Below are 15,777 nucleotides of genomic sequence, written 5' to 3' on the forward strand. Positions count from 1 at the left end.
CTCATGTAACCCAGTTGGTGGGGCACATTGAAATGTTCTTAACTGAGATTACAGGGGCAGGAATCAACATTATGTCGGAAACAAAGTTATTAGGAATCGGAGATAGCTTGATAGAGGGACAGGAGGCACATTAGTTTCGTTATTTATTCTTCATAGCCACAGCCGTGGCATGGTGATGTATTGCATCTGTGTGGTTACAGAAAGAACTTCCTACTTTTGAGATGTGGAGAGCCAGATTGTATGCTTTTTATAATCCTGAGCACAGCCTTTACTCCATCAAGGGTACAAGCAGTCTACTGATCTGGGGGCCCATGATCCCGCATATGAAAGAGTAAAATAAATATTTATGTATCATATCCCTATCTCATTACTGCATTTTAGCTTGCTTGTATATGTCGGAAGATTTTAACGATTGTTTTTGACCCTGCTTGGTTTCTTTCAAATGAAATTCTGTATATCTTACAATCTCATGGATTGAAATTAAAACAAAACAAAAAAGAAGGAAGTTAAAAATAAATAAATAAATAAATAAATAAATATATATATATATATATATATATATATATATATATATATATATATATATATATATATATACATACATATATACACATCTCTATCCCACTTCTCTACCCCAAGTCCTCAAAATCTTCCTCTGCAGCAGCATTACAGAAGCTCACGTTTACCTGAGGTATAGCTCTAATTTCTCTATTTTCCTATTCCACTCTGGCTACAGAAACTAACCTGGCCTTCTGCAGAGGAATCAGTGAAACGCTCACCCTCACCCTCACCCAAACACTAGCCTCACCTCCCGTGTCCGGGTCGTGGAAGTTGGGGTCCAGCCCTTTCTCCAGCATCCTGTAAACCTTCTCTGCGTTGATTGCCTGTACGTAATCCATGAATTTCTTTAGGTTTGCCTGTGGAAAGAGAGCAAAGTCTGACAAGTCGGTCCTCACTCCCACCCACTACCTCCATTCTCTCACTGCCTCATACTTTTATTGGTAGTCTTCACTCCCACTCAATACATTAATTCCTTCAGTGAACTCACTCACCCCTTTGACACTGGTCCTCATTATCTTTGATTACACTTATTCCCTCTCTTCTCTCATCGCATCACAACTCCCCATCATACCTTCTCAGCAGTCATTCCACCCTTAGCAACATTCCTGCTTCTCACTTAGCTACCCTATCGCTCGCATTTCCCCTCAAAAACGTCCTTCTCCCAAACTCCATTTAGCCTACAAAGCCTTTATTCACTCTACAGCCTACCATACCCTATTGTAGACACGCGCTGAGAGGTCAGGCCTGCCACGGCGTGCCCACCTGAGCATGTTCTGGTACTTCTGTCTCATGGTGAGGGGTACGGGCATCCAATCATTATGCATCTCAACACCCAACTTAGGGGCCGATTAGGATCGCGGATGGACCTGCGTCCGTCCGCGACCCCCGAGGTGGAAGTAACGGCCGCAGGGGCTGCGGCGTTCCCTCCAGTGCAATTAGGATGTGACCGCCACCCTGGCGGTCACATCCTCAATATTTAACACTGCGGCGGTTGCTGCTTGAAGCAGCACCCGCCGCAAGGTTAAATATGCATGCTTCGCTTTTGCATGCACAAAGTGGCAGGCACCGCGCGGTGCCTGACGCTTCGTGCATGCAAATGCAGCGGGGTACCATAGGTACCCCCCGTCACCATGGGGGCCCGCAACGGGCCCCCAAAGAAAACACTGTATGCCTTTCCACGGCGGAGAAGCCGCCGCGGAAAGGCATTTGTTCTGCCCCATCCTAATATGGCTGGTGGTGTCTGTTAGACACCGCCTCCATATTAGAGTTTTTCCGCCGCGGTCGTAAGGTGACCGCGGCAGAAAAGCGGAGGACCGTCTTCCTGACCCCCAGCCATCCTAATCTGGGGCGGGGTCTTTGAAGGCTCCGCAGCGGTTTTTCCGCATCTTCCGGGCCGGCGGACACTTCCGCCGGCCCGGAGGATGCGGAAAAACCGCAATCCTAATGACCCCCTTAATGTCAGCGAACAAAGGAACATTCTAGAATGCCTATTGTTGGTAATTGTTAGCAAGGCAGAACTGGATGAAAAGAATTGTCTTCTTTCTTCACATTGGAGGGCTCTTTAAGTACATAACTTTATCGGCTGTGTCCTCAATGAGCCCCAAGCCATAGTGCCCTCTGACCCCGATCGCTCTTTCGCACCTTCTGATTACTCCAGTAGATAGCTGTTAATATATATACTTTTCCTTAATCATGGTGTTGTTATAAGATGTAATTACACCATTTTCAACATCTTTTAAAAATGGATTTGATATTATTACTGAGTGAAAAAACGCCAAAGCTGATGTGATCTGCTATACTTTTAGAAAATACACCACCAGCACAAAACCATATCAAATCTCCGAATTATCGTATATAGGTAAAATCCGACATCAAGAGATGAGCTAAATAATGTTAAATTATGTGTAAAACCTCTCTTAGATTCCATAATTCCACGTCACCGTGATTTTTAAATAAACTGCACAAATACACCTATATCATTTATTGAAAGGAGTGTAAGGTTAAGGAGCTTCCTTTGTCAAGCATTGAAAGTTTTGCACACACAGCGGTTCGGGTGCGAGGCCGCCATGTTGCCCCCTCGTTGTTGCAGTGATGTATCACCCAGCAGCAGCCTGACAGCCCGTCTCCCAGGACCAGGCACGCGGCTCTCGTACAGTATGGAGGGAGAGGCGCGCGCCTGGCAGCCGCTGCCTGCAACATCTGCGGTGATTATTCAGTCAACTCAGGTGAAATTGTTTTGGAGGACAGCATTGGCTGACTGCCTTCCGGCAGAGTTGACTCGGTAACTCACATTAAAGGTCACAAACTCTACCTGGGGTTTAGCTTAAATATAAACATTGAAGAAACCAATATCACTCGCCTGCCTGGAACAGGTCCTTCCTGCTCTAATAATATTCTCACTTCCTCCGGCTCGAGAACACATCCAAGTAAACAGTCGGCGGATACACAAACCTTATGTCAGATATACTACCCAAGGCAAGTGACTTTCTTATTCACAAAGGGACTGTTCTCTGACATCAACGCATTCCGTGCAATACCATCCAAAATAGATCAATCTAAGAAATACCTAAAAACGGTTTACTGAAAATCTGGCTCGGAAAGTAGTACTCAAGAATAATTTACAAGCACTGACAAAGGCGATAGGCATGACTTTAGTGTATCTGAAATATTTTAAAAATTTGACTAGTAAGGTGTGTTTGGGGAGCTCGCTGTCACAGAAGGGTCATCAGGTCAAAGCACTTTTGTACACTCTCACGCATGCGCAATTCCCACCGCTGGGCAGTGACAGAAGCTAACAACCTCCTAAGCAGGACTGCCCTTCTTTAAGGAAACCTCTCCCTAAGTATGTCCCAGAGTTCACCAAACAGCCTTAAGATGACACTACATCTCAGTGTATGTTCCACTAGGTACACAAGATAAACACCCATCTTCGAAAAGTCAGGCCAGTCATTCCTGTGCAAAGGAACATTCTAGAATGAGTGTATAGAGAAAGTCTGTCAACCTTCTGGCTACCTTGGAAACAGTACGTGCCCAATTTCCCTCAAGGAGGGGAGGTACAGCCCCCTGACATCTGTTCTACTGCACATCAAATAACATCAAACAACAGGTGGTCGCACCCAGCACCTGGATATTACATCCGGCCTGTCCAGGTTGCGTACTTTATTTAATCTGCACTGACATTTAATTACACAAAGCACAAAGCTACGTCACACTTTTTTGACACTGCCTAGGTATAGTAGAGCCCCACTTTCATTACATTATCCGCTGACCTAAGTTCTCAAATAAAGCTTAGACATGATGTTGTTGCCCTCAAAAGTTTTGGAACGGCGATAAGCCTCTGTGTCTTCTAAGGATCATATTAGTCAAATTGAAAAATAAGTTATAAGGGCATATGTAATGGAGTTGTATTTTTGTCATGTTGCTGTGGTAAAAAGTGATGCTCCTGAGTGCACAGGTGTGTGCTTAAGCCCTTTTTGTGTCACCCATTGGTTTATTCCACATCTCCTCACACTGATACTCACAAATGCAACATTCATTATAACGCGTTTCATCCTTACCAGTGCATTCATTTTTATCAGCTGAGAAACAGTCACATCAGTTATTTGTTTCTGTCAATCTCCTTTTCTTAATCAATCTGTCCGCAGGGTTTAATGTCACAGTCAAATCCAAATAATAGATATCTTGTTCACAATCCGTCATGTTAAATTGTGTGGTCAGAAGTAATGTATTGATCTTGCTCAGGTTGTGACTGTAGTAAAGGTGTCATCTTTGCTAGCTGGTTGTGCTCTCTATGGTAATTTTCACATTGTACAACAGGAGATCTCACTGCGACCTAAAGCACAGACTCTACTGTAACTGCCTGTGTTGATATCTCTTTGGGGCCTGAAAAGCAGCCTGCAATCTTCAGGTGTTAGAAATGGGGGTCTCTAGTTGGCAGAGGTAGGTACCTCTGTTCAAGTAGGGGCCCTTGCTTCTAGTCAGGGTAAGGGGGATACACACTTTAGATAACTCCTGCTCATCCCCCGGGTAGATTGGCATGAGCAGACTGACTTATCCAAAAGGCAATGTGTAAAGTATTTGTACTCAAAACACACAGTACTACAGTGATAACACCACAAATGGACACCAAAACATTTTAGAAAAATAAAGTATCTTTAGCTAAACTTGACAAGACCAAAACAACAAAAAAAATAATCCAACATACATGTAATAAGAATATGACTTTAAAAAGGTTTCAAACAACTTGGTCCATAGAATACGATGGATGCGAGATTTCTCACAAAGCACCTGTAGATTCAAAAGGCCAAACAGGCGCAATGATGGAAAGCCTTGAGAAACAAAGAGACGGGTCAGTTCCTGAGACCATGGTGAGGCAATGCTACAGTTCTGCTGCAAGCAGGAGAAGTGATGTGTCTAATCGGGTGTGTAGGGGTAAGTGATAATCAATTCCAAGATGGTTCTGGTCCGCGGGTGATATGTCGGGAAAACGTGACACACAGGTGTAATGCACGGAAATCCAGGAAGCATCCGTGATCGATGCGGCGGCAGCAAGCGGCACTGTGTCGGTTTCTCCAGCCGTGATCCCTCGATGCATAGGCTCTTGCAGCGGCGCCAGGCGCTGCGTCAGTTTTGGTAGAAAATGGAAAAACAGCCGCAAGAAGAGCGAGACGTCGATTTCTTCAATTCTTTAGGTTTCTTACAGCTCCCAGCAGCAAGCACCACCTCCAGATGCCCTGAACTGGAACAGGCATCTCCTGGCAGGTCAGAACTCGCAGCAGCAGAGTTCAGGGGAGCTGGGGTGAAGTCTTTGTGTCCCAGAAACTTCAGCCCAGGAGGCCAGCACACACAGGCACTTAGAGATCTTCTTCAAACAGGTTCAAAGCAAAGTCTTTGTCCATTCCTTGGCATAAACAGCAACTGTAAACCAACCCACACAGCACACAGCAAAGGGGCAGTACTCCTCCTCACAGTTCTTCAGCTCTTCTCCTTGGCAAAGGTTCCTCTTGAGTCCAGAAGTAATCTGACTCTCTAGGGTTTTAGGTCTAATACTTATACCCCAACGTGTCTTTGTTCTCATTGTGCAAGGGTCTCTGAGCCCAGTCCAAACCAGTTCTGTCCTCACAGGTGCACTATGGCCACAGGGGTGGAGACAGCATTGTGCAAGGGAGGCAGGCCCTATTCAGGTGCAAAGAAATCTCCTCCCACTACTCTAAATTCAGCCAAGGTCTATTCAATTCAGAGTCATCCAAGAAGGGCCCGGTACACCTCAACCCCGACCCCACCCCACCAGTGGCTGACTACAGTGAAAGAACAACCAGACAGCCATACATTAACAGGCAGAGGCACACAGAAAGGTTAAACACGAAAATGCCTACTTTTTAAAAGTGGTACAAAAGGGGGTGGTGATGGACGGAGCATCTGAATCAATCAAACACTCACACCCAGTCAAAAGATCTGGGTTTAATCCATCACCGTTCTTTAGCCCACTCTACCACCCCAGTTCAGACATGGCTATATGCAAATCAGTCTGACCCTGTGCCTCATGGGAACAGTCCAGCCCGAACTGCCAAGCCATGTCTTCCTTGGACCAGAAACAAGCCTCCGAGGACCGTCCATCACCAGCCCCTTTTGTACTACTTTTTAAAAGTGGCATTTTCAAACACACAATTTAAAACCCATCTTCACTAAAATATGTGTTATTAAAGTCTGAGTTCAGAGAGCCTACACTTTATTTCTCTATCTTGTACCAATGGGAACTTATACTTGTAAGGTGTTACAAAGCATTTTCCATTTTACTAGCTTTCACATACACTGCACTCTGCCCAGGGGGTACCTTGGACCAACCATAGGGTTGCCTTACAGGTAATTAAAGGGAAGGTTAGGGCCTGGCAAGTGGGTGCACTTTCCAAGTCGATATGTCAGTTAACAACTGCGCACTGGCACTGCAGTGGCAGGTCTGAGATACCTTTTCAGGGCTGCTCGTGTGGGTGGTACAATCAGTGCTGCCAGCTCACTAGTAGCATTTGATTTACAGGCCCTGGCACACTTCAGTGCACTTTACTAGGGACTTACCAGTAAATCAAATATGCCAATCAGGGAGAATCCATTGTAACAACAATTTACACAGGGAGCACTTGCACTTTGACACTGATCAGCAGTGGCAAAGTGCCCAAAGCATCTAAGCCAGCTAAAATGAAATCCATCACATCATCAAAAATACAGAAGGTAGAGGCAAAAAGTCAGGGGAAACCACGCCAAAGATGCCAAGTCTAACATCAGGCCGTGGCTTCCTGAAATGTACAAAAAGGAATAAAACAGCTTGTTTCCCAAGCTAATGCAAGAGCTGTGGAGCAGGTGTTGATTTCAGAGAATCTTGGCTATAGTAAAGCCCTCTGAGAGAAGCGCCTGTCGGCCATTCGCAAAACAGATGCGCATCTGGTTTTTGGCAGAACTGACTGGTCTGGAGGAAACGGGGGAATATTTCATGCATAGTCAGTCCTTCTGAGAGTGATGGTAGTCTTAAATGGGTCACTCGCATGTCTGGAGTGAAGATCCATGTTCCTACTCTGGTTTAGGAGTCATATGTGAATGAATCCCACCACATTAGCTTCACAGCACGCACAAGAGAGTATGGAATTGTACAAAGAGTGGGCCTTAGGGAGACAAACTCTCAAGCAAAAAGAATAACAGGAGCTATAACAGTCTTAGCAATACAGTCTTCATGTGTCCTGACTAGAACGGTCCACACAATTTCCAGTGGGTTGAGGGCGGCCCTTGAGGCACAGGCCAGTTCAAGACCTGGGAGGACTACAACAGAGCTGAACAGAGACTACCAGTGCACGGTCAGCGAGAAAGGGGAGCATACAGGTCCGTGCTTTACCCCGCTCTCCAATTCTATTGGAGACCAGTGGGCAATAGTCCTAAAAGAGATCAAGCAGGAAGAGGGAGGTGGCATGACCCTTATCCACAGAGATGTGCAGGTGTTCCACAGTAGAGATCGGATATCTTGGCTCCCATGACCAGGTCTGAAACTGGGTCAGATCCATCTAGCATAGAGATGGTTTCATTGATTTGCTAAAGCTGGCCATTTACCACATTCTCTCCAACTTTAGCCGGAAAAGGAAGAGTCGATGTGAGCCAAAAGCTGGACAGGATAGGTGGATCAGTATGTGTTCTCTTGACATGGACTACAATCACTCTTTTCCAGCCAGGGGAGGGCAACATTGTTTGCTGGAGATTCAATGCAAAGGCTCCTTAATACCATGGTGGCCATTTAGGGGTAGTCAGGGGTCGCAGCTGTGTCCCATGGCTTAACCCTTGCGACCCCTTGCACTGTCTGGACTGCTGGCTTTAGATTTTCTGTCCAGTTTTTGTTACCCTAATAGTGAATAATTCTGCATTATTCACTATCAGTGTAATAACAAACGGAGCACAATTCAGTAATGCAACCCAGAATTACAGTTTACTGATGCCTTCTAGGTACAGACCTCCATGTATTTGGGGGTGATACCAGGCATATTTACCTTTGCACTCAGCAGGAACAACTGACAGTCAAGAAGTGTCAGACAATGTATAATGTGTAACAAGGAACACAACCTCTCAGTGGAGACTGCAGATTGACTAGGCGCTCGGTTCAAGGTTCCTACATGATGATCAAGAAATATACTATATAAATTATACATGCAATGAGGCAAATCAGGCCCTCTCTGTTATCTTAACACTGCCTGCAATTACAAACCATCTAATGTAATGTACAATGATGACTGGGCTGCAATGTGTCCCACACTTCAAAAAAATGTTCTTTGACCCTGGAGCTCAATCATAATGTAACAAGGTCACCAGTTGGGATGATATTAAAACTTTAAAAATAAAAGAGGCCAATTTGCTGAAATGGGAACTTTGGTGGCAGCTGGGGTAAGTACAAAATGTGTTTAATTGTAAGTTGTGGGTGCATTTGAGAGTGTGTGCATGTGTGAGCAAGTGTGAATGTACATGTAAGCATATGTGCGTGAGTGATAGTGACAGGTAGTGAGTGAGAATGTGAGAGGTTGAGTGTCAGAATGAATGAGTCATAATAAGTAAGTATGAGTTCCTGCAAATGAGTGAACGCAAATGAATAATAATTGGTGTAAGGTGAATATTGGAGAGAGTGTGAGTTTGAATGAGTGTGAGTGAGAATGAATGAGGATGAGTGAAAGTGAGTGAGTGAGTGAGTGTGAGTTAGAATGTGGTGAAATGTTTGAAAGTCTGGCATTTTCTGGGTCATACTGAACATAATTCTTGTCTTATAGAGACACCCATAGTCAAATATTGGTGCTGGCATAACAAAAAGAGGGTGAGAGCACACTGCCTCACATCCCAGGACTGAGTTTGTCTCAGTGCAATATGGTAAATGCAGTGCATTATAACATTTTCTTCAGTGACAGTCTTTAGTTTTTAACCGTTGTTGGTGCAGTCAGTCAGTGTATCTCTAGACATGCGTTTTAGGATAGTTGTTCTTCTTCAGTAGACAGCAACACATCATTTTGGGGGTGCTGGAAATGTTACCCGAAGTCTCCTCAGGTCTCCGTACCACTCATTGGACACAGGTGCATCAAATAGAGCTCGTCGGCTTATTAGGTCAAGGGAGCCTTTTCTACAAAAAAGAGGGTGGGAGCCACTGCCTCACATCCCAGCATTCAGTTCGCCCCAGTGCATTTTGGTAAACAAAATGCATGATAACACTTACTTCAGTGATAGTCTATAGTTTTTCACCGTTGTTGGTGCAGCCTGTGCTGCATGTCTCTATTTGTGTTTCAGGATAATTGTCCTTCTTCAGTAAAGGGCAAGAAAGACAACTATCTTGAAACACGTGTCTAGAGCTACAGAGCCCAGGCTGCACCAACAGGGTGGAAAAACAAATCCTATTTTTGTTTGACAAGGATCCCTTGAGTTAATGACCCGATGAACTCTCGTTGATGCACTTGCACCCAGTGAGTGGTACAGAGAATTAAAAAGACTTTGGGCATTTCTAGCACCCCCCAAAACGACGTGCTGCTCTTTACTGGAGAAGAATAGCTATCCTGAAAGATGTGTCTACAGATACACAGCAATAGCTGCAACAGGAAGGTGATATCATGCACTGCATTTACCATGATGCATTTGGCGAACTGAGTGCTGGGATGTGAGGCAGTGTGCCCTCACCCTCTTTTTGATTGATGCTGGCATACTTGGGGCAATTCTTAGCATGACAGACACGCATGACAAACTACTGGCAAACAGGGAGTAATTCTCTGCAAAATGTGTATCCATGGTAAAATACTGCTAATGACATACATACTGGAGGATATTCTTGGCATATAGGACACCTGAGGAAAAATGCTATTACTCACACATTGGGAGTAATTATTAACAAAAAGAAGGATAACCTGTGGTTTGGGAGGATGCCAACCATGACAAAATGCTGTCTCTTTTATACTAATCTAATTTTAGCTTGAAGGCCTATTGTCAGAATAAATTGAAAAAATCTGGCTTTGGCCTATTGTGGGCACCCATAGCATATATGAGCACCCATGACAAAATGCTAGCCCTGGCACAATCACACTAGTTGTTGACATATGGCGGCATCCATTACACATTTTGGAAAATGGGGTGAAGTCTTGGTGAGCATCAATTTTAATTGACTTGGCACACCATGAAAGCATCTGAAAACATAGTGACTGCCCTTTACGAGCCTATGCCTTTTTAACAAATTTATGTGAAAACTGCAGTTTAACAAGCATTTTTGGACTACATTTTTTCAACTTTTTCTTGGGGGAAGAAAACCATAGTTAAGGCTCGCTCACTACAATTCAGAGAAAGATCACGTCCCATAACATTCAAAGATCAAATTAGCACCATAATATAGGTGGCATCTAAAATAGACATTTGTCTGTGTTGTTATACTAATCAAGTAGTCATTATAGAACTTCAGCAATGTCAATTATTGCAAAGCCATCAGGGTTATGGTGATATAACATGAATTTCTGGAAAAAATAAGTGTTGTACAGCTTTTCTGTGATGTTATTAGAGTCAAAGGGTTTGTGATGTCACTTCCGCTGCCCCAGGCATTTTGGTATATTTATGCCTATGCCTATTACTGGTCTCAATGTGTTTTGCTTGTAACACGCAGGGCATGGACGAAGTAGAGAACCAGATATAAGGGCAGGTAAATAGGCTGAGATCTCTAGAGAGCAGGAAAACAAGTGAGTGCAGAATGGTGGACCATTAAAGTCACTGGAGGAGAGCGCCTGCTCAACAGGGGAGGAAAGGTGACCTGACAAAAAGAAATGATTTCATCAATTTGTTCTTCAAATAAATCTGAGAGAGGGAGCAGAAAGCCTGTCAAGGAGTAGTCAACACATCAATTGCAGAAGGGGCAGGAAAATAATTTCCTGTTTTCAATACTTCTTGGGTGGTAGGTGGATCTCTACTAGTTTGATTTAGAAAATGCCCAGCTGTTGAATTATGAATAAAGCTCCCTGTTTTCCGTTTTTACTGATTTTTTCAGATAAATCAGACAGAAAACCATTTATTTTCTTGTCTGTATTTATTTTTAAATGTGGATAAAAATGGAAATTGGGTGTTTTTTGAGTGATTCTAAATACACTTTGCCATGACTGCCAGGCCAATAACCGTGTGGATTGATATGGGGGGGGGGGGTTAAATAAAAGGAATTTTAGTAAAGAGGCTTAAACACCAGTAGATATTCACAAGGCTGATACTGAAATGTGCATATGTTCATATAAGTGCATTGATTTATCTTCTGTAGGTGTTCATATCACTGAAACCTGGCAGGCATTGAAGCATGACTGCATATTTATTGGTTAAATAAATGTGGAAATATACCAGTTTCAGCTTTACTATTTTCACAAAACACCTAATAAATATGGATATAGACAGATAAACTTGACAAAAAATAAATATGGATTAATACAGACGGAAATGTCAAAAACATAAATACCATAAAACCGGGACTGGCATGGGACTTTGGAGCCATAAACTTGAGAAGCCATTACTTTGGCAACCTTTTAGCTTCTGTAAACCATGTCATAATGTTTCTCTGCCTCGCGTGTGTTATTCCCTTGACAGCACTCCATATCTTCTGGAACCCACATACCATCCCTACCACTGATACCCTACAGTGCTGCCTATGGACTCCATGAAGAGTAAACCAATTCACGCGGCACACGGCTTGTCACCTCATTTTCCTTCAAATAATCTCTTCTTACTACAAACCTTTGCTTCTATTGCTAGCCAGCTTCCAGCCCAGCTTACAATTTCTTTCCAGTCTCATAGAGGGTTACTCTGTTTCTTTGTTTCTGTGTGGCTCATGTATTACCTTATCTCACTGCAATCTAAGTCACTCTTATCCATTCTTCCACCTCCTTCTGTTTCCAAGGTCGCCCAACCCAAGAAGCCAATTAGATTTGCCTGGTGTTACTTATCCTTTCCACAGCACTCTGGTACAGCCCCTCAAACAACAACTTCTCTTCTCAAGAACAACTTCTCTTCTCAAGATATTGACCTTTGCTTTCCTTAGTAAACAATTTCATTTATTTCTCTTCGACAGAAGACAGGTTGAAGGCTCTGAAATTACCAGGTCCTTACTTGCTCCTACTTTCTTCCCTCAATAATCTTTCCTGTCTCTATGAGTGATTAATAAGGGGTGTTTGTGTTGATGTTGTCACCAGTTCTGTAAGTTCCCCAGCTGTATTTATGCGGCAGATGCCAACCCCTCAGGTGTCTCACTTCAAGCATTGCCATCTTGAGGTTGCATGGCATGTCATAGACAAGTAGTATACTGCATTATGAATATATCTGAACCCTGTTTCAATCACTATTCCAGTAGCCCATGCTGGGCGAATCTCATGGGCCGGTAATGTAGGGTCTGGCATAGGGTAAATGAATGGATATAAGGAAAATATGAACATTGGAATGTTGTGAGCTCCAATGAAAACAATGGAGTGCTCCAGGCTTCTAATGGCCGGTAGAAGCCTGGAGCTTCAACATTCCAATGTTTGTTCACAGCTGTTGCTGTGAACAAAAGCCCTCATGGAACATGAAGGGATTTCAGTTAGGCCTTTTTTTAAACATATAAATTAGAACATTCTGCTGTCTAGGGGCGGAATGCTCTAATAGCGCTAGTGCCCTCGATAGCGGGGTTTACCAGCCATTATTGGCCCGCTCCCCTGTTAAAGGCCTTTAATGGCTGGTAGAGCCCGCTACAGCAGGTTTTAAGGCTATATTAGAACACTGAAATGTTGGAAGCTCTGCTGAAAACAATAGAGTAGCTCCGGGCTTATAATGGCTGGTATAAGCCCAGAGCACCAACATTCCAATGCTTCTTTGTGGCTGGGAACAAAGACTTCAGGGAGCCTTAGGGGATTTCAATCCCCTCGCGCTCCCCAAAACCTTTGTTTAATTTGTTAGAACATTCTGACCTCTACTGGCAGAAGGTTCTAATAGCCTTATAGCCTTTCGTAGCAAGGCTATACCGGCTAATAAAATCCTGCTGCCTTGTTAAAGTCCCCCGCCTTCGGCTCGGGCCTTTAATGCTGCAGCAGGCCTTTAATAGCCGATATAGCCCGCTACGGCAGGCTATAAGGCTATATTCGAACACTGGAATGTTGAGAGTTCCATTGAAGACAATGGAGCAGCAACAGCCTATATGAACTGGTATAGACCTGCTGCTCTCAACAATACAATGTCTTAATTCACAGCCTCTGCCTCCCTCTTTCCTCTGTTTCTCCAAAATATATAGCTTGGGCAAGAGAAAGCGAAAGGCAGAGCCTGTGTGGAAGAGCACACAGGAACCCTCCCCACTCCCCCTGCTCAACTCCTGGGTCTCCCTGGTTCAGCTGAAACAAGGAAAATCATTTCAACCGAGCCCAAGGAGAACCAGGGGACGATTTTGGCCTCCTTTCACAGCTCTTGCTGTGAATGATCAACATGTAACAGCTGTGGCCCGGCACGCACTGTTATCTGTAGATCATTCACAGCCAGAGCTGTGAAAAAAAGGTTTTGGAGTTGGCAGGGGTTTCAACTTCCTTGGGCTTCAGAGGCCTTTGTTTTCTAATTAAGGCATTCTGCCTTCATGGGATGAAATGTTCGAATAGCCTCATATCCCGACATAGCGGGCTATACCAGCCATTAAAGGCCCGTGCTGAAGGCGAGGGCCTTTAACAAGAAGGGGGCCTTTAATGGGCAGTATAGCCCACTACGACCATCTATAAGGCTACAGTATACATCTAATTGAGTGAAAAGCATAAATGCCAAATTAAAGGGAAATAAAAGAAAAGGAAGGAAATACAACAAACTTATATAAGAATCCCTCCTAATTGGGGAGGTAGTACGCTGTTATTACAACCCCTTTACTAATTCAACGTGGGGAGGCAGATGAACGACGAGGGACATCAGTGATCTAGCCAAAAGCTGAAAGGGGCCAGAATGTGCGAATAATACAACGGGAGATGCACCCGCCCATGCTGCTTCACTGCGCATGGCGCGGAGACAGAGAAGCACTTTGCTTTGTTTTTTGGCACCAACAGACCATTCATGAAACAGGGAGGAGGAATAACATCTGTTCCATCTTCCAGAAGCACCAGGGACTCTGCAGGAGTGGATCCTATCCACCAACAGGTGTGCTGCAGCGCCAGCCTCCATGACTCTGAGTGAGTCTGCCTAAGAGGCTAGAAATCTGCCTGACTTTACACTTCAGACATGGCAGCAGCTATTGGCACTCATCTGAGGCATGGGTGATTCAGTTCAGCCTCACTGCCAGTGCTGCCCCAGTGTATCTTTGGCTGGGGAATGACCATGTGCTCTATTAACCCCTAATTGTCAGACCGAATGAAACAGTCAGGGCTGCCTTCTGGCCTCATATGAACTGAAGAACGAAGCTAGGCATGCCGGGTGCTGTAAGCATGTATTCATATTAAAAAACAGAAAGATTGTATATTACATCATGCACGGTGTTGCCTGTTATGTTGCATCTTGCACAGTGCTGTTTGTTATGTTACATTGTGCACAGTGCCGTATGTTATGTTACGTCGTGCACGGTGCCGGTTGTTATGTTACGTCGTGCATGGTGCCGTATGTTGTTACATCGGGCATGGCGGCCATATGTTATGTTAGATCTTGCATCATGCCATATGTTATGTTACATCTTGCATGGCAGCCATATGTTATGTTACATCTTGCATGGCAGCCATATGTTATGTTACATTGTGCACGGTGCCGTATGTTATGTTACATCGTGCACGGCGGCTGTATGTTATGTTACATTGTGCACAATACTGAAGAGATTTACTACAGTATACTTTGGCACCGTGCTTACAATTCGCGAGGCTACCTGGCTACGTGAAGTACCACAGAGCATGTTCACCTGGCACATTCCATTATATAGTTAGGCTGTGGAGACCTGCATCCGCACTTTACACTCATCTGGTTCCACCTTTAAGTATGAGTTTAGCCTTAATGAGGGACCAGGGCATCTCTCTCCATTGTAGTTTTTAATATCTTCTCTAGCCCCCCCCCCTCCTTGTTTGTCCCCTTTTTAGGTTCTAAAACCTGTATTTTCTTTAATTTTTCCGCAGGTTCCACAACGCCCAGTACAGGACTACTAGGGCCCCACAACAGGCTACTCCCAAAAGTCTTGGAGCCTGTTTACTAATCGTGCGCTTTCATTTTACACATAGGTCCTGAAGAAGTGCCAACCGATTCCTCTGGAACACCTAGGCACGAAACATGTCAACCCCACCTTAGAGACCGCCCGGTAGGAACATAACGTCCTCACAGGGCTACCAGTTTATTTTATTTATGGTGGATCTACCTTTTTCATTAAACTGATTGAGCTTAGGACTGACCCTCACCTATTTAGGTCACCTTACACATGCACATTGCCTCACACTGCCCCCTTACCCGCATGCACCCTACGGCTTCTACAAAAAAGATCTCAGACAAAGAGCCTCGGAAACGGTGAGCCCGTCGAGCATTGCAGCGCCGGCCCGACGAGGAGCAAGGCCCAATGATGAAGCATGACACCTCTCTGGGTGTGTGAGGGCAACATGACAAAAGTTTTGTCTTTTTCCCTTCCCCTTCCCCTTCCAATTTACCTTTAGGAACAGCACCCCCGTGTCTGAAACATTGTGCATGATGCCATATGTTATGTTACATCGTGCATGACTGCCGTATGTT

General features: G+C 44.4%; 1 protein-coding gene across 1 annotated transcript in view; it reads right to left on the minus strand.

Moving 5' to 3' along the window:
* Nucleotides 1-15,777, minus strand: part of SHANK3 (SH3 and multiple ankyrin repeat domains 3) — a 1,483,929-nt gene that overhangs the window by 1,374,214 nt on the left and 93,938 nt on the right. The window contains exon 4 of the mRNA XM_086918824.1: nucleotides 809-917. Coding sequence (XP_086774950.1) covers nucleotides 809-899 — 91 coding nt within the window. The 5' untranslated portion in view covers nucleotides 900-917. The remainder of the gene's footprint in view (nucleotides 1-808; nucleotides 918-15,777) is intronic.

This window comes from Lissotriton vulgaris, chromosome 1_1 (assembly GCF_964263255.1).
Source record: "Lissotriton vulgaris chromosome 1_1, aLisVul1.2, whole genome shotgun sequence".
NCBI classification, from domain to species: Eukaryota; Metazoa; Chordata; class Amphibia; order Caudata; family Salamandridae; genus Lissotriton; species Lissotriton vulgaris.